Source organism: Lynx rufus, unplaced genomic scaffold (genome assembly GCF_022079265.1).
Source record: "Lynx rufus isolate CCGP_SWC_20201006 ecotype Redwood Valley unplaced genomic scaffold, mLynRuf1.p SCAF_5, whole genome shotgun sequence".
Lineage (NCBI taxonomy): Eukaryota > Metazoa > Chordata > Mammalia > Carnivora > Felidae > Lynx > Lynx rufus.
The window spans coordinates 145,413,470-145,433,283 of NW_025814867.1; the positions used below are offsets into that span (position 1 = coordinate 145,413,470).

A 19,814-nucleotide genomic window follows, 5' to 3' on the forward strand; every position below is an offset into this window, starting at 1 on the left:
CCTGGCGTGAATCTGAACAGGCTGAAATGTTCAAGAAATTTATGTATTTAAAAACAAGGAACGTTCCAGAGAACTCACCATGTATCTGACTTAGGTAATTAACTAATTGGCGAATCCACTACTGAGCTTCTCCCACCGCCGCGGCTGGGCGCCCCTCATCAGTCTGCCCAAAACTCCAGGATATTCTGCAGGCGGATCAGTGCTTGCAGAGGTAGGGGTTACAATGGAGAACAAGGTTCCCCTCTTTTTTTTTTTTTTAATAAAGAGCCTGGAGTTAGGAGTCTGTTTTGTAATGTGGGGACTAAAAAGATACCTAGCATACCGCCTCACCCACTCACCCAGCAAGGACCCATGTCCCACAAGCAGGCAAGAGTCCTCATGCTGGAACCAGCTTCACGTCTTGAAAACAAGCAGCCTCTCACCCTGCATGGAGCTAAATAAGTCTGTGGGGCCCACAGCTCCAGTACAGGCTCTCCAATTACCTTGCCCTTTCAAAGCCGGGATGCTAGGAGCCCAAAGCAAGCTACTCACTGCCCCCGGGCCAAGTGACAGCTTGCGGCAACTGCCAGTGTGGGGGGGGGTATCAATTCCCAGTCTAAAAACATTTGGAACTTCCAAAGCACAGTCCCTGCTCTCAGGTTGAACACTTCCGGGACACAGACAGGTCTGTTCTTAAATCAGAGTCTTAACTGCACTAAAGTGCGACCGGCATATCCATAAGCAATAATTAAATAATGGTAGTCATCAAGGAAGGATAATGACAGCACTATTGGACAGGACAGCTCAACAGTCTCACGGATAAGAAGTCAGACTGATTTTTCTCAAAGGAAGAGAACGGGAACAGGGGTCTGACATAGTGGTATAGATGGTAAAGTAATACATGCTTTGGGGGTTTAACCATTTTTTGAGCCTTAAGTCTCATAAGCATCTCATTATGGTTCGAAAATGTAAAAACTGACAGTTCTGGGTTGGCATAAAAATGAATGCTTTGGGCTCAAATATTTGCTGAGAGGCAGTGGGGCCGAATGAACCAAGCCACAGACGAGCGCTGTCCTGCGTGAAGCCCAGACAGGTGCTGAGCCCGGATCTCTAAGCATCACAGGCAGTTCTAAGTTAGGGCCTCAAAGTTCACTTCACCTTCATCGTGAATAGATACTAAGTGAACTGAAAGATGGGCGTAGCCAGATGTGACAAACAGGAGACCCAGAACGACAAATGCTCTATGATTCACTCGTGTGGAATCTAAAACTGTTGAATTCAGGGGCGCCTGGGTGGCTCAGTCGGTTAAACGTCCGACTTCAACTCAGGTCAAGATCTCACGGTCCGTGAGTTCAAGCCCCGCGTCAGGCTCTGGGCTGATGGCTCAGAGCCTGGAGCCTGCTTCCGATTCTGTGTCTCCCTCTCTCTCTGCCCCTCCTCCGTTCATGTTCTGTCTCTCTCTGTCTCAAAAATAAATAAATGTTAAAAAAAATTTAAAACAAATAAGTTATATATATATATATATATATATATATATATATATATATATATATATGAATGTTGAATTCATAGAGCAGAGAGTGGAACAGTGGCTGCCCGGGGGTGGGGGGAAATGGGGAGATGTTGGTCAAAGGGTACAAAGTCAGTTATAAAATTAGTAAGTTCTATGAATCTAATGTGCAGCATGGTGTGTATATATATATATATATATATATATATATATATATATAGTGAATACTGTACGTACACTTGAAATTTACTAGGGAGCAGATCTTAAGTGTTTTCGTCACAAAAGAAAAAAGGTAACTGTGTGAGGTGATGAATGTGTTAATTAACTTGATTGTGGTCATCATTTCACAATGTATACATATATTAAATCATTATATTGTGCACCTTCAAAAACAACAATGAGAACTGTATGCAAAAGGAGGAAAATACGTAACTTTATAGTGGATATAGCTGCAAATGCTATCTCAGCCAGGTGTTTAAGATTAACTGGGAACCCTCTCTACTATCTACAACTGTTCTGAAAGAGAAAGAAAAAGAAAGAAAGAAAGAAAGAAAGAAAGAAAGAAGAAAAGAAAGGAAGGAAGAAAAGGGGCATTTGAGTGGCTCAGTCGGTTAAGTATCTGACTTCAACTCAGGTCACGATCTCACGGTTTGTGAGTTCAAGCCCCACATTGGGCTCTGTGCTCACAGCACAGAGCCTGCTCCGGATCCCCTGTATCCTTCTCTCTCTCTGCTCCTCCCACTTGCTCTCAAAAATAAACATTAAAAAAAAAAAAAAAGAAGAAGAAAGAAAAGAATAAAACGAGGAGGGAAGACAGTAGCAGGAAGCGGTTAAGATATCTTCTAAGGACCAACTACATTTCCAGTGGAATTGAGACCCATGGGATTTACAGAGCCTTAAGGGGGATAAAGAAACTGTGGGTGCCACTCAGGGGCACACTGCCCTGCATCTGCTGTTCCCATCACTTTGCTATCTGCCGTCCCGCCTATTAACTGCCAGCAATGGTCAGGAAGGAGCCAGATCCAGTGGATAAACATCCTCTATACAAACAGAGAAACACAGTTAAGAACTCACATTTCTCCCAGCAGGGATACTGACTATGTCAATAAGACAGTAGGTAAATTCACCATTACTGATTACTCAAGATAACCATGAGTAGTGGGAGATGAGGAGTTTGTGAATTTCCTGAACATCTGGATTCATCTTCACGTGACTCGATCTTTCTCTGGAAGAAGCAAAGCAATCCGCGACAAAGTCGCACCTAAAACGCAAAGAGGCGAGAAGCTTCTCTGTAAGACAGGGAGAGATCAGCTACATGGGTAACCTCCCTAGTCCATGAGAGAAAGGCCTCCGAACGTGGGGGAAAATGAAATCAAGGCGTCTCGCAATGCCCAGAGTTCAGCTGCGACAGCACCTCACAGATTCTGTCTCAATAGTCAACTCCATGCCTTGCCCCCCACCTTTTTTTTTTTGGCCAACACTGCTTTTTCCGGGTTTTCCCAGCAAAATCTGAGGGACTATCTACATGCCTTGACTTGCCAGGCAAAGAACTCAAAGCCCAAAGTTGGGGGAAGGGGAGAGAAGGGATAAAAGAGAAGGAGGGAAACAAGAAGAGACCAGACAGGCCAAACCCTCAAGAGCATGTGTCTTGACCGTCTACTCTCCCACAAACCATTTCCCCCTTTACAGAATGCCCTGAGGCCTCTATTGAAACTAGGAGTTAATGGGGCGCCTGGGTGGCGCAGTCGGTTAAGCATCCGACTTCAGCCAGGTCACGATCTTGCGGTCCGTGAGTTCGAGCCCCGCGTCGGGCTCTGGGCTGATGGCTCAGAGCCTGGAGCCTGTTTCCGATTCTGTGTCTCCCTCTCTCTCTGCCCCTCCCCCGTTCATGCTCTATCTCTCTGTCCCAAAAATAAATAAACGTTGAAAAAAAAAAAAAATTAAAAAAAAAAAAAAAAAGAAACTAGGAGTTAAGACCTCGGTAGACACTCACCTCTCTGTCAGACCTGAACATCTGCTCATAACAACTGATGCTCTAAGCTTGCAGTGGCCCAGGCTCTGTGTGTTCACCTCCCGGCCGACCACTAAACTAAGCAGAGGTGATTACCCCAGGTAGGAGGCCTGCTGGCCCCAGCCGAGCATGCATACCTACAGAACGCACAACCCGTGTAACCACCGAGGAATGCTCTGGACCAATGATCCAAGCCGACTCCACCTCGTCTCCACAAGTGGCTAAGCAGGCTAAGTGGTACACATCCCCCACTGATATGTGACCCAGCCTGTTGGGAAACATGCCGGCTGCCCAGCCCCAGCCCCTATTTGGTCATGAAGCTTGGGATGTCCCAAATACTCAGAGGCCTGGATTATAGCATCATGGGAAACCAGAGGCACTACTCAACACCTGAATGGTCAATGGAGGGCTCCCATGACACCAGCAATCTCCAACTTCAGTGTGGGGAAGAATTATCTGTAGAACTCTACTACCCAGATGCCTAAGTGCCACACGAGAAATACAAATTTATAGGTCTAGGACAAACCAAAGCCAGATACTCTGACAGAGAGGCTCTGGGTTCACACTTTGGTTTTTGTTTGTATTAAGTTTTCATCTTAATTCCAGTTAGTAAACATACAGTGTTGTATGTATGTTTCAGATGTACGATAGAGTCATTCAACATTTCCATACATCCCCCTGTGCTCACTGGGTTCACACTTTGCAAAACACCAGGCATCCCTCTATGGTTGCATCCCAGATGCCCATCACCCTCAGATGCCAGGATGCATTTCACTGTAAAGCGTTTTCCAACAGCTCAGAAGAAAGGCAGCACCGGGGTCACGGAAACATTCCTCGGTGGTCATCTTTCCAAGGGCTCCTCCTCCTACCCACCTCAGTCTCAGATTCTCTTTCTCTTCAGAAGCCTCTGAGAACCTCCCACTGTTCCCGGCAGCAAGGAATCTAGAAAACCAACCCCTGGGAAGAGTCTCATGGGAGCCTCAGCAGTGCTTGTAGCAAATGCAAGGTAGGTTCCTACATATCACCGGAGACATCTTAGCATCTGATAGGTCCTAGTATTTAATCAGATCCTGAATTTTAATTCAAAAGTCAAAGCACATCTGGGGCGCCTGGGTGGCTCAGTCGGTTGAGTGTCCGACTTCAGCTCAGGTCATGATCTCCCAGTTGACGAGTTCGAGCCCCGAGTCGGGCTGTGTGCTGACAGCTCAGAGCCTGGAGCCTGCTGTGTCTCTCTCTCTGCCCTTCCCCTCACTCATGTTCTGTCTCTGTCTCAAAAATAAAATAAACATTAAAACAATTTTTTTAAAAAAGCCAAAGGACATCAAGGGAAGTGGTAAGACCCTAGCTACACCAAGAAGTAACTCCCAACATGGTGCACGGTCTGGTTAGAGACTTCTAGGAAATTGCTCAAAACAAAGTCTCCGTGTTAGAAACACTCCACTGAAGAGGCTTCCGATTATACACAACATTCATGGGGTAGAGAGGCTGTTAAATCCTGCTCTCTCTGGACAAATCCTCCCAAGCCAGATTTTTAGAGCACTCACCAGTTTCCACTGCACTGGCAGCTTCCCAGCATTAACGTACACACTTTCCTCTTGGATGCACAAGTGGCCAGCTGTAGCCCAAGGCCCGCTACAGCTGCGAGGCAACAAGAGTTTTCATAGTCATCATAGCTGGGCCACAAATGCCTAAATGAGCTCCAGTATGAACATGGGGGAAGCAAGTGGCAAATTTCAAGCCCGTTTTCACCACCTCGGTAAAGCGAAGGGCCATGCAGCCCTTCCACGCAGAAGAGTGTGGGCTAATGATACACTGTGGCAAGGCTCAAGTTGTTTCGCGGGTGCCTTGCGAAATACTCTTAAGGACAGGGATTCTGTGTTAATGAAAGGTGAGCACAATTTTGAAAAGGTAATTAATTAGCCACAAAGTTCAAGGGCCATGGGACAATTCAAGGACCAGTAAGATCAATCGATCAATCATTTACTGTAGTTGTAAGTTGAATACAATTAGAAACTATTTTGTTGGCAGGGCGCCTGGGTGGCTCAGTCGGTCAAGCATCTGACTTCGGCTCAGGTCGTGATCTCGTGGTTTGTGAGTTCGAGCCCTGAGTCGGACTCTCTACTGTCAGCACAGAGCCCGCTTCAGATCCTCTGTCCAACCCCCCCCCCCGCCCCTGCTCGCTCTTTCTCTGTCTCTCTCAAACAATGAACATTAAAAAAAGAAACAACCAACAACTGTTTTGTTGGTTACTTTAATGTCCCTGATGAATCCAGCTTTACTTTCATATACCTGTATAGAGAAGCTCAGTCGAGAAGAGCTCACTGAATTTGTGGGTTGAGGAAATTTCAACCTGCAGAAGCTTTGAATTAGAACAATTTTTGCCGTGTTAAATAAATTCTAAAATACTCCTCCCTCGGAACACCTGGGCAGCTCAGTCAGTTAAGCGTCTGACTGTTGATTTGGGCTCGGGTCATGATCTCAAGGTTCATGAGATCAAGCCCCGCATTGGGCTCTGTGCTGACAGCAAGGAGCCTGCTTGGGATTCTCTCTCTCTCCCCATCTCTCTCTGCCTCTCTCTCTCTCTCTCTCAAAATAAATTGAAAAAACATTTAAAATAAAATGAAAATAAAAACAAAATAAAATCCTCCTCCCCTGATTTCTCATCTTATTTTTATCCCCAAAATGTAAGTAAGTACCCCCCCCCCCCCACACACACACACATATACACACATGAATGAATACTGTCTTTGGCTCCCAGCATTCCCTCCTTGGTATACTCAGTATATTCTTAGTATGCTCTTCCTTGGTAATCCCAGTATGGTCAATACTGATCCTAGGGAAGTTACTTTGGGCCAATTTGTGCCTCAGTGTCCCCATCTATAAAATGGGGATAACAGTCATCTATTCTTTAAGACACTTTATAAGATAATGTGGAGTTAAGCCAACAGAAGTTTCTAGAACTGTGCCCAGCACATAGTACCTGCTCTGAAGTGTTAACTCTAATTACTGTTCACTTCCATCCTCAGCCTTACTTTCATCTCAGCCCAAGGACAGAAGGCACTGGCTGACCTCACTCCCTAGCTCCCTGCACGAACATGGAAAAGAGGTGGCTGATGAAGAAACTGTGGGAAACAAGGGCTCCTGGGAAAAACAGGCCGACCAAGGCTGGTGCGAACCAATGAAACCCCTTTCAAGTATTTTCACATTCACACAACAGCATAATGACCTAAGAAAATGGTGACATTTTCTACACTGTAGATTGATAAGTCCAGGTCGCTGTCACTAATAATTTGCTAGAAATATTTCAGTGCTACTTTTGCATTGCTGTAAGGCTCCCCCCCCACCCCCAATGTCCACTGCCTTTTTGCATTTCTAATTCTGAAGTTTGTAAACTCTACCCCTAGGCTTCCCGCTATCAGTCTCCGTGCACATGTCCCAACTCCTTTTGAGGCATTTCTGAAACCCGACTCTGTTTCCCCCTTCTCCCTTTCCCAAGGCAAAATTTCCAGACCTTGTTATGTTTCCAAAACCTCTTCCCTTTTTCTCTAATGATTCCCAATGGGAGTGACTCAAAATTTCTCTCAATCACAAGGACGGGAAGCGACGTTTTTACCGTTGCTAAAAAGCGAGGCAGAAGTAAGTTGGCAAAGGCTTGGCACGTTGCTTCAGGTGACTACAGCGCAGGGACCGCCTTTCTGTCTACGTCAGTGAATCATCTTCTCTCTTTTCATCTGGGTTTCTATGTAGGTGCCTCGAACCCTGTAGTCATCCTTCCCCTCATCCTTCCCCTCCCCACGACGTATCTATCACATGGTCCCCCAGGCTCCTGGTGACCTTTCTTAGAGCCACACCTCTGGTTCGGCAACAAGCTGTCTCTTCCCTCATCCTTCCTCACTGCACCCTGCACGCCAGCTGCTAGGTAACCTCCCAGGAGCGCACGGAAGGCCCCTCACCCTGCCCTTCAAAGCCCCCAGCGAATGTCCAGCCCTCGCGCTGGAGCGCTGGATGTACCTGAAACTGAAGGAGTCACTGCAGCGCACGTTCCCAACCTTTCTCGCTTTCAGGAGTGCTTACCCTTCAAGGCTCGAATCCCACCCCTCCCTTCCGCAGCTTGAAGATGTTCTTTCCCTCCTCCAGTTGCCAGGCCATCTTCTCTGCAGCATCTCAACCCCCTCCCCCGCCCCCGCTTGTGCTCCAGACACACTGGCCTCTTCACTATGCCCCAAACACAAAGGGCACATTCCCACCTTCCAAATCAGCGGCCACTTTTCCTTCGAGTCTCTACCCAAGTCTGCTCTCCAGAGGGAGCCAGGCCTGACCACCCTGTCTCAAATTGCCTCCCGTGTCCCCCATTACTGCATCTTCCTGGCCCTGCTCTCCATCCCACAGCATGTTGAATGCTTATTATGCTAATTGTGTTCTGCGTATACACCCCCATTTCACCCTGAACTAGCCAGAAGAGCTCAGGGACCTTTTCTTGTTGACACATCCCCAAGGGCACTTCAAACAAATAAACCCACCTTGGAATGAATGAACTGCTGTTCACGTTCTGCCAGAATCTCCGAACAGGGAAAACAGTTTCTCGCGGATTACATTTTGGTTGATTTAAATGGTTTAGTCATTTCCAGGTTCAGCTCATGCTCGGCTACGGCTGAGGTGACAAATCAATCCTACTTCTCATGCTTAACTTTGCAATCTACAAGCAATCCCATTTGATTATGTTGTCTATGGGAACAACCGGAGTTGATTTAATATTTTTAACTTAATTTTTTTTTTTTTTTTTAAATAGAGCAAATTAAGAAAGACATGATGGGCTGTCCTACGGCCCATCTTAGATAATCTGCCAACAGTGGTCCAAAGCAAACAGGGCCCAAATGATGATGGAAAGCCTATATTGGCTCTTTCCTAAGTTCTACCTTGGGCTACATGGAGACCCTCTTAGCTCTTCATAGCAGGCTGGCTGGGAGGGCGCTAAACTCCCAATCCCAACCCCTCCTCCTCCCCAGTGATGCTAGGAAACCAGCATTTTCATCAAGGGACACAGTTCCTCCTCTTCAAGCACTAAACTAAAAATGTGAATTTCAAAGGCTTGAACTTCCCCAGCCTACAGTAGCATAAACGAGCAGCTCTCAAAGTGTGGACCAGGGATCCTTAGATCATTTCAGGGTAGACGGGGGCTCTCCCTTTTCCAAATACCTGGGCGAGGCCACATTTTCCCCCTACCGCTGACCAAACTAGCATATCACAAGAGAGTGAATGCAGAAGCAGATAGGCGACTGTCAGGTCTTATCTGCCAGAAACTGCAGAGGTTTGCAAAATGTAAAATAACACCTCTCTTCCCACTAATTTTTTTAAATTTTAGAAAAACAAAAAATTTAAATAAAAAAGTTATTTGCGTGAACACGTAATGGGTGTATTAGGGCTATTTTAAAACGACTCAACGAGCATTTTCTTTACTTTTCTTTTTCAATTTCTAATGTGATAACGATGTATGAATATAACCCAGAAACAGAAACAGAAGTCTTCTGGAGTCTGCCGTACTTTTTAAGAGTTCAAAGGGGTCTGAAACGCCTGACAGAACCACCCCTCAGCCACCTACTCGCCCCACCCACTTCCCAAAAGGAGATCTTGCCGAACACGGATGGGCTTGCTTTCAAAACTACCTCATTGCTTAACGGAGATGCCAGAAAAGAGGAAGATCAAGGGGAAAGCAAAAAAGCAGCACCACACAGCAGTCGGAGAAGGGAAGGAAGGGAGGGTTTGTTGTTGTCGCTGTTGTTCAATTTTATACGAAAATACGTTGTTTCGTGAAGAATTAACCCGAGGTTATTAACCAGAAGCTTCTAGATGGACTTTGGGGAAACCATGGAGCCCCAGGAATTGAATGCAGAAGGGGGGGTCCATGTGTTTCTCTAAGAAAAAGATCCAAATTTTTTATACAATTCTCAAAGGAGTCTGTGACCAGAGGTTAAGCATCTCTTGGATGCTGAGGTCAGGGAACATACTTATTCCTGAGCCATTTTTAAGTGGAAAGCAAAATCAAAATTTAAACACCAACACAATTTTCCTAGGAACTCAAGATCATCTTCTGACAATGCTGTACCCTCCACGTTGCTGAAATCGCGGATTCTGTGACTTGCTTCTCCAAACCAGAAAGCAAAGCTTTCTTCTAAAGCTGTTGTGAACACCTCTCAGGAACCACCATCTCGGGCTATGGGGGTGGATATTCCCGTGTTCTTTTCAGCCAATCACCCTTTTTTGCTTCTGTACCAGAACTGAGGATTCTCATCTTAAAATCTGAGGACACAGGAGTTGAAATCTGTTCAAGAATGAGAGGTCGCATGCCGTGGGATGTGGGATTCTGAAGAATGGCCCTGGGTCAGTGAGGCAGGAGACCTGGATTTTCATCTAGTTGGGACACCTTGTCACCTCACCTCTTTACATACACTTCTTCCCATGAAAAGCAAGGGGGCTGGACACAGAGGTGATCTGTGAGCTGGAAATCAGGCTGAAATGAATCCCTGCCAGTGGCCCACAGAGACCAGAAGCTCTGGTCTTACCAGTGGAGAGCTCTCTTGCCTTACCCCGTTCCCACTCCATACTACAGTGTGAAGGGTTTCTGGGAACACTGAGGTAGTCAAATACTGCACAAACACACGAAACTACCAAGAGCGTCACATCTCCACAAGGGGCGCTGAGCAGGGTCCCCTCGCTGTCTCACGGCTGTGTCTCCCTGAGACATTCTTGGTACAGCTGCTCCCATTCTCATCTCCTAAGAGGATGAATGAAGCTCTCCTCACAAGTTATGCACAATGGAGCCAAGCCAAAGCTTCCCTCTGAAAGACGGAACCTGGCTAAAAGACGCCCCATCAGTTGGCGGTTTTCTCCTTCCACCTCACCCACTGAAAGTCTCAGAGACAGAGGAGGGCTGAGCTCTAAAATATTAAGTCAAACTTTTCCATCGCAACTAATGATCATTATTGACTAAGCTTGTACAGTGTGCAAGATACCGTGCCGGGAGTTTTGCGTTCTCTCGTGTGGAACTCACATTACCCTATTTAAAGAGGCACCGAGATCCATCTAGATTACACGATCAACAGATAACAGGGCTCAAACGGACAAGCTCAGATCTGCTGGATTTCAGAACCTCTTTGCGTGACACCAGGCTGCCCCAACTCTGTTAACCACAGGAATTATCAAGACGGCAAAAGTTCAGTCCGAAAGACCGGTAATGCATCAATCAAATCAAGGGGCAGTTTCCTCTGTATTTCTGCAGAAATCAATACAAGTAAACTCTGCTTTAAGTGGTGTGGGTAAACCCTCCCAACAAATGAATACCAAACTGATTCGCAAAACTAATTTTTAGGCATGGTGCACGCGCACACACACACACACACACTCTCAAACATATTGAATTAAACAAATAACTCCTCAGCACTCACTGTGCAGCAGACATATGACATGTGTCACTTTTTCAAACCTAAACATGCACTCCAGTGCCTCATGTTTTAGTAACACGTCCAACTACTGAACAAATACAAAAACAGGGAAAACGGTCAAAAACTCTTTTTCAATCATTTTCAAATCAAATCAAGTTGTTCGCATTATTTCAGATAAAACATATTTTATCCCAGGCTCAGAGGCCATGCTCTGGGGCCAAATGTATGCCAGAAACTCTTCTTTCTGGGGAGTAATATTGCTGACAGACAATTCCAGATTCAACTACATCACCAGGGCAGATGAGGCGACTTTAATGTCTATGATCCAAGCCCGCTGGAGAGATCCCCTGGGTCAGAAACTTTTACCAACAACAACAACACAAAAAAGAACAAAAAAAGAATTCTTTTCAAGGAAGCTTCCACACCCACCGTCTCTTAAAATACACTGTTTGGAACATAGTGGGTTCTCAAGAAATCGCGTTGGATGAACACGCCAAACTTAGACTAGGAAGCGTGGGTGGAGGGATAGTGTTGTGCATAATTCTGGGGTTTGTTTCAAGTCATTAAAGATCCTCACTCAACATATAAAGTCAATACGAAAATAATACTTCCGTTTGTTTTACAGACTCCGCAAAAGGTTTCCATATGCAGTATCCCATTTGGTTCTCCCAGTGGTCCTGTCCGAGGCTGGTGGCACTCACCCTAGACAGAGAAGGAGCCCGTGGTGCACGCAAGATGGAGAGACTTGCCCAAGGTCACCGGTCAGTGAGGAGTGAGCCAGGATGTAAATGGAGTCGTCAGGATGCCTCGTCTGTTGCACTCTGCGTTACATTAAGCTGCCTAAGCAGTGACTTTATGAGACCACATTCAGATGATCTCACTTCCATATATTAACGATTTTAGAAGGCGACAAGCCAAAGATGGAAACGTCATAGAACAATTACACGTGAGCGCTTTCAGTGGCACCCGCTCTGAAGGAGAGAACCGCTCTGCCCCTCTCTTTTGGGTGCAGTCAGCCGTGACTCAAAGGCTCAAAGCCCCACTCGCGGGGTGTGGGGTGAAGCAGAGGGTCCAGCCGTCCCCTGCAGTGGAGACCCGGAGCCAGAATACGGCCAGGCATGCCTCTCAAATCTCACACAGAATATGTGCTACCGTGGCACTGTTCCAGGGAAAGGGGACAGTCACAGGTGATGTTCCCCTTCTCTGAACTCGGAAGGCTGGCAGACCATCTCTTTGTATCAGCTCTGCGTGGCTCACTCAGTTGAGCATCCGACTTCGGCTGAGGTCATGATCGCACAGTTCGTGAGTTCGAGCCCTGCGTTGGGCTCTGTGCTGACAGCTCAGAGCCTGGAGCCTGCTTTGGATTCTGTGTGTGTGTCTCTCTCTCTCAAAAATAAACAAACATTTTTAAAAATCTAAAAAAAAAACAAGGAAGGAAGGAAGTTCTGACATGTGCTACAACAATGCATGAACTTTGAGGGCATGATGCTAAAGGAAAGACGCCAATCACAAAAAAGGCAAATACTACATGATTCCACTTATATGAGGTCCCTATAGTAGTCAAATTCAGAGATGGAAAATAGAATGGTGGTTGCCCGGGGCTGGGCGGGGGCTGGGGGGGAGGAGAGAGGTTGGGTACTGGGCTTCAGTTTTGCAATACGGAAAGGGTTCTGGAGATGGATGGTGGTGATGGCCGCACAGCAGTGTGGAGGGACTTAATGCCAGTGCACTGGACAATTAAAAATGGTCAGCGTGGTGGGGCGCCTGAGTGGCTCAGTCGGTTGAGCATCCAACTTCGGCTCAGGTCATGATCTCGCCCTCCATGAGTTCAAGCCCCACGTCGGGCTCTGTGCTGACAACGCAGAGCCCGGAGCCTGCTTCCAATTCTGTGTCTCCCTCTCTCTCTGCCCCTCCCCCGCTGATGCTCTGTCTCTCTCTCTCTCTGCATCAAAAATAAATAACATTAAAAAAAAATTTTTTTTTTTAAAAATGGTCAACGTGATAAATGTTACGGGTATATTTTTCCCACAATGAAACATAATTTTAAAAAGAAAAGGAGGGGAGAGGTCAAACACGTTCCCTTTAGTCCATATAAACCCAGAGGAACATACAGTTAACTTTTAATTATTCAAATACAGAAATCTAGAGCAGTAAAAGAAAAAACAAAGCAAAACTACCCCCTGATGACCTATACATGAGAATTTAAAATTCCAAAGTAGGAGAACCTGGGAGGCTCGGTCGGTTAAGCACACGACTCTCCATTTCGGCTCAGATCATGGTCTCACGGTTTTGTGGGTTCAAGCCCCCCATCAGGCTCTGTACTGACAGCGCAGAGCCAGCTTGGAATTCTCTCCGTGCCCCTCCCCATTCACGCTGTCTCGGTCCCTCTCAAAAAATAAACTTAAAAAAAAATATTTTAATTTAAAAAATAAATAAAATTCCGAGATAAAATTAGAAACCTGAGATTTTGGACACTTAAAAACTCTGCTCTCCGGGGCACCTGGGTGGCTCAGTCAGTTAAGCGGCCGACTTCAGCTCAGGTCATGATCTCGCCGTCCGTGAGTTCGAGCCCCGCGTTGGGCTCTGTGCTGCCAGCTCAGAGCCTGGAGCCTGTTTCGGATTCTGTGTCTCCCTCTCTCTGACCCTCCCCCATTAATGCTCTGTCTCTCTCTGTCTCAAAAATAAATAAACGTTAAAAAAAAAAAAAGAATCCATTATTAAAAAATCTGCTCTCCAGCAAGAACACAGAGAGTCTAACGCCAATTTTCTTTGCCTCCTTCCTTAGGTTCTCCACCATCTGCCCATCATACTTAGACCCCCTTTCCGAGAGAACTTCACCTTGAAATGCCTGTTTTGCTTGCACAGGAGCAGTACCAGAGGTACACCGACCACTGGTCGGGTCAGAGGGCACCTGCTGTTCCCCGGCAGACCGCACTGCCGTTAGCCGGTCACCCTGGTGGCTGACATGCCTTTCGATGCAAATGGGCTTGATCTGGATTTCTGATCCGAAGCCCCATCCTGCAAACCACGAGCCTACCCTCGACCCAAGCCAGGCCTCCCAGAACTCTGCTACGGGGGCACAGCAGGACCAGAAGAGGACTTTGGTCCCACCTGGTCCAAGCAGGAGGGCTTGACAGGTCCTTATGCTCGTGTGAGTATCATTACCGGTTAAGGTGGGGAGTCCTCTTTCCGTTAGCAAGACACTTCTTAAAAACCCTTGAAAAATGTCTTCCCACCCACCCTCTCGTGCCCTAGACCCCGAGGCAGGCAAGTTGAGCATTTTCACTCCCATTTTTCAGAGGAGCAACTAGAAGGCAGGGTTTGCCCAAGGTCACACAACTAGTTGGCTGCAGAGTAGGAACTGGAACCCGCCCGTGTTATTCCTTCCGCTACACCTCCCTCCAGAGACAGGGCTGGCCAGCATCGCAAGGAACAGGAAATTGAAATGGCTCCTGGTAAGACAGGAAGGCTGCCAACCTCCGAGAGAAGTTGACAAATGACCAGAGCCCGCCCTGAGTCGAAAATGCCTCCTCAAAGGAGCTTCCGACTAACCCCTTCCCACCTGCGGTGCTGGAGACAGGAGCTGTAAGAGGCCACAGCCCACCATGCCCATGTGTCCGGGGAGAGGAAGGAAGCTCAGAACCAGCGAGCTGCTGCGGCAGATCGGAGTTGGACAGGCAGTCACTTCCCAGTAAGAACTTAGCAGCTTTATTCTCACTCCCGCCACATCACCCCCCGCCAAACACACACTCCTCCCTTCATCCCACCCCTGCCCGCGGAACGGGAAGCGGGGCGAAGCAGAGGTGAGGCCAGCCCTCGGGGAAAGCGGTACCACCTGCAGCAGCCACCGGGCAAACAGGGCACAAGCCACTAAGAGACGGGAATCTAGCGGGAGCACAATCATGCACTAAAAGTCATGCACCGACTCCAAAACATGGAAACAGACTTCGGTCACTTTACCTGAGTTGTTTTTGCTCTTCTGCCTTGCATGCTGTTGCTATGGCTAATTTGTGGGTTGGTGGCACCTTCGGAAAGACAGTGAGATTTCCTACAGGGGAGTGTGTTGTAATTACTGTAAGGAACAGAGTCTTCAGCAGCAGCCGGTGGCATCTTATGGTTTGCGAGCTCGGGGATATCAGACACCAGATTCCGACAGTAGCCTGCAAATTTGCTCCTTGGCCCCCCGTTTGCCGTCACCCCGGAGTTTTTCTGAGCGTACAAGTCACCCAGGGAATTGGCACGCTGACAGGCGCTGAGCCGCCGCGGACTCGCCCGGGGTTCCATCCCCCGAGCCTCCTCACAGTCTTTCTCTTCAGTGGAAACCAAGATTTCTTCGTTGCTTGTTAAATGTTCTTGGCTCAGATCGGAGAGTGAGAATTCCAGGCTGTCCTCCCGCCAGATGTCTGCAGATTTGGAGCGCTTCTTCTTAAAGCTCGCCGTCTCCATGAAAGCGGGCCCATTGGATGTATAGGGATGCTGCCTCCTGCCCCCGTCAGCCAAGTACGCAGCGTCATCCCCGTAAAGCCGGCTCTCCTCCGAGTCTGGCATGCTCTGCACAGAGGCGGCTGTGAGGACGATGCTGCTGTCTACGCTGGGAGCGACAGAAGAGTCGGTGTACGACACGGGTCTCAGGCCCATATCCACTCGGTCCACCCAGATGGGGCTGCCGAAGTCCTCCAGGGCGCCTTCTTGGGAGAAGGGCTCCAGGCCATTTTCGGCCAGAGACTGGGGGATGCTGGGCGTGCTGCTGGACCGCGTGCTCACTTCGGAGTTCCTGTGGATCACCTTCCCCGAGGACGCGTGCCTCGTCCGCCGCGCCTTGTGCGACAGGCGCAGGGAGCGCGACGTGTGCTTGCGGCCCAGGCTGGCATGCTTTTCTCCATAAAACTCATGCTCTACATTTTGACTTTCTGCGTTTCCCATGGTTTTATGGTCTGTAGCACAGGGGGGAGGGGGAGGGGGTGGAAAAAGGAGGGGATAATTGAGTCACCAATGGGTACGGGCAGTTCAACAGAAAAGAACTCAGGGTGCAGGGCGGGCAGACAGCTTGGCAGGTCACAGAGTACCCACCTCTCTCTACCCACCCGGCAGGTGCTCGGTCTCTTACCCGGTGGCAGGTGAGAACCAGCGTCATCCACTGAGATGGGCCCTCCCGAGATGTGTGAGAGGAGCCTCAGCAAGATGTTCAGACAACGAAACTCGTCTTTGTCCAGAGGGCAGCTGCCTATGGGGAACCTGCCACCGTGCTGCCTCCGTGAGGCCGCCAGCCCTAAACTCTATACGTAACAAAGTTCTCAAACCCCGAGAGCACAAACCGAGGGGTCGGGCAAATGCGTCACTTTCTGCTTGAAACTACCCGTATTTCAAACAACAGTTAACAAAACTCACAGGTGCATGTGATAACCTCCCTCCCTCCCGATGCGTCTGCTTGACTCAGACTTCAAAAATCAATCAGAACTGGGAAAACTCAAGATGTAAGTCCGATCAACTCCTCCTAGTTTTTCAAAGTCAAAAAGGAAAATGGGCTTGCTGCTTTTTATTATCATTTTTTTTTTTACCTTAAATTCCACAGCACTCTGAAAACCTTAACTTGCGGTGTTTGGGAGGGGGTGCGGGCAGAAGAAAATAGAAACCCCGCTCTCTGCTTAGCAGCAGACCAATGGGTTTATTTCTGGCAGCAAATCCAAACTGAGAACATTGATCTGGTACAGAATGCCTGCAAACAGACATTCACATCATGAAACCACTAAATGTGATTCCGCCTTTTGGGGCTGCCCAGGTTAATCCAAGTCCTTCCTTAGCATTTTTCTTTTTTTTTTTTTTTTTTTTTATAAAAATTTTTTTTTTTCCAACGTTTATTTGTTTTTAAGACAGAGAGAGACAGAGCATGAACGGGGGAGGGGCAGAGAGAGAGGGAGACACAGAATCGGAAACAGGCTCCAGGCTCTGAGCCAGCAGCCCAGAGCCCGACGCGGGGCTCGAACTCCGGGACCGCGAGATCGTGACCTGGCTGAAGTCGGATGCTTAACCGACTGCGCCACCCAGACGCCCCTCCTTAACATTTTTCCAGTCTCTCGCACTGACCTGGTGACCTTATCCACCATAGGAAAGAGACAAACCTTCCAAGCTCAGCGATTGTGACTCCATTGGCCTATTCTCCTTGCTCTGCTCTTTCTCTGTACCATTCAAATTGTAGGCACTCGAGATATACACATAAAAGTGGCCAGAATGGAAAGAAGAAAAATATAGTAGCTGGACATATTCCTGAGTTGATTTTTCCAACCACCTACACAGTCATTCATTCAGAAAATATACACTGAGCACCTACCATGTTCTTGAAGCCAGAGATACAACAGAGAACAAAAGAGACACATTCCCTACTCTCGTGAAACTGATACCGTAGCCCCGGGAAGGCACACAAAAGTGAAAGGCACCAGGGGGAAATGGAGAATGAATTCCCTTACGACCACGACAAACAGCTTGGAATGCCCTGGACTATATAATACATGTTCACATTGATCCAGAATCATTCCCTAATCTCACTGTTCTGTCTGAAACACTGCATTGACCGCCACAAGCGCATCATCACGGAAACGAAGGCAGTGGCAACAGGAAGAGAAAACCTCCATTTCATGTTCCAGTGAGTTCATAGGTAACTCATACAGGCACCAGATGTTAAGCTATTCCCACACTGGAATATTCCCTACCAGGTCACACATCATATGATTCTCAGAGGGAACTTTCCAAGAAGGAGGATCTCCTTTTTACTGGCAGTAAGTATATTTCAAAGCAGTTAAACTCATGCCTCTCTGACTGGCATCTTTAAGAAGAAAAGAAAAAAAAAAAAAACAAAACTCAACTCATTGGAGGGAAAAGAAACAGATCAACTGTCCAAACACGACCATTTATGGGATCTAGAGTCCAAAGAATATCATGTGCTGCATTTTTAAAGTAAAACAAATAAACATTTCCATAACTAAAGGCCATGACTAATTTCTTAGAGGTTTGTTTTTTTTTACTAGACGTTAAGATCCCTGGATGTATCTATGTATCTATGGTTTACCAATAAATAATACAGAGCTCAGAACAAGTGTTAGCCATGGTTCCATTTTAAGAATCACAGAGATTTAAGTTTAAAAGCAGGAAAGAATGACTGTGGAAAAAGTGAATGAGAGGAAAGCCAAATTGTCACCTCACACCTCAGGCCCACCAGGGGGACCCTCCTCTACCATACATATCAAAAGTCTGCAAATATAAATTGACAGACATATTCCCAACAACAAATTTTTGGTTAGGCTTGTTTCTGCCAAGAGAAGAGTAATCAAGTTAAAAGCCTCAGGAGAGGTTTCCTAAAGGAAATGGCCCCAACCTTCAAGAATTACAGCGTCTCCATGCATCATCGTGACGGGTCCTGTTATATTAATAGCATTTTTAGTAGCAAGATTCTTTTCAGCCAGCCAAGGTAGGAAAGAAGCCATTTTTATCTTCAGAACTAGAATTTAGAGATGAATGCCAAATCTCCTAAATCCTACCAAGAGAAATTCTCAGGGGATGACCTACACAGAGCCAGCAGGAAGTCTGAGGCTGCTAAAGAACAATCAGTTTCTAGGGACTGCTGAAATAGCCCTTGGTTGGAAAGCTTTTCCAGAAAGGTCGGTGACAACCACGAGGGCCCATGTGGTCTTGGTGGAGGACTCAGAAATAACAGAAGCATGAAAACTTGAAACTGCCCGTTGCATCTGACAGACACAATCTCCCCTTGCAGGGACAACCCCCCCCCCCCCCCCCGGCCAGAGTCAACCTTCAGAACGTTGTCCAATCCTTTTCATGTACAAATGAAAAATGCCAGCTACTTCCATTATCTGAGTACCTCCCTGTCCTCGGTTTAACCCTATAGTTTATTTTCATTTCAAACAAACAAACACCCAGTTTGTATCTTACATTTGCACCAGCTTTGTTCCTGTGAAGCAGGAAGCAACTTCAGGGCAGAAAAGTGGCTTTCAATTTCTTGGTGGCCTCTATGGAGGCTAGAAGGGTTCGACTCGAGACAAGGAGTCAGTAAACATTCATGCGTTTTAGTAACAAAAGCAAAGGGTACCTCACCAACATGATCGTGACACCATCAGCAGGTAAGAGAAGAAAAATTAAGGTGAGACTGAAATACAAAAGCCAAGATAGAAATTAAAAAGAAGAGCGTCAGGGAAAAAAAAGGAGTACTCAATCTCAAACCAGAAACCGTCACCAGTTTTAAACTCATTAAAACTATCACTTCCTTATGTAGAATGTTAGTGGTTCCTAACAGCTTGCACTTTCAGGGGGCAGTGGGAGGGGTATTAAGCAGGAGGTGCTGGGTAAGATTTTATTACAAGAATAAATCTCAGTATTTAAACCTCTCTCACACTTTCTTTTCAAAGGTCTAAGTTCTGGCTACTCTAGCCTGCCCCAGGGCCTTTGCCCATGCTCTTCCTTCTACCCACAACTCTTCTTCTCTCAGGCATCTACCTCGCTCACGCTCCAGTTCATTGTAATTCTGACTCAAGTGCTGCCTTCTCAGGGTGACCTTTCCTGGCCTCTCTACCCAAAATGACCACCCCTCCTGCAGACCTCAATCCTTATCCCTCTTCTTTGTTTTTCTCTTCCTCCTTAGAATTTATCACAGTGGTTAACAATGTATTTCACTTATCTTTTTTTATCCTCTATCCTTCCCCACTACAACCTAAGCTTCAGGAAAGCTGAAAGTTTTGCCTTGTTTACTGCTGTATCCTCAGTGCCTAGAACATTGCCTGAAAGGTAAAAGGTGTAAGGTGCTCAGTGGAAAAATACTGAATGAATGAATGAATGATAAAATGAACTTTCACCTAGGATGCAAAAACTC

The 19,814-nt window shown here is 47.0% G+C and overlaps 1 protein-coding gene across 3 annotated transcripts in view; it reads right to left on the minus strand.

Annotated features, from left to right (window-relative positions):
- TIAM1 (TIAM Rac1 associated GEF 1) overlaps window positions 1–19,814 on the minus strand; it is a 208,228-nt gene that overhangs the window by 123,431 nt on the left and 64,983 nt on the right. For all 3 annotated transcript variants that reach the window (XM_047100050.1, XM_047100047.1, XM_047100048.1), the window contains exon 3: window positions 14,900–15,873. In XM_047100050.1, coding sequence (XP_046956006.1) covers window positions 14,900–15,862 — 963 coding nt within the window. In that variant the 5' untranslated portion in view covers window positions 15,863–15,873. The remainder of the gene's footprint in view (window positions 1–14,899; window positions 15,874–19,814) is intronic.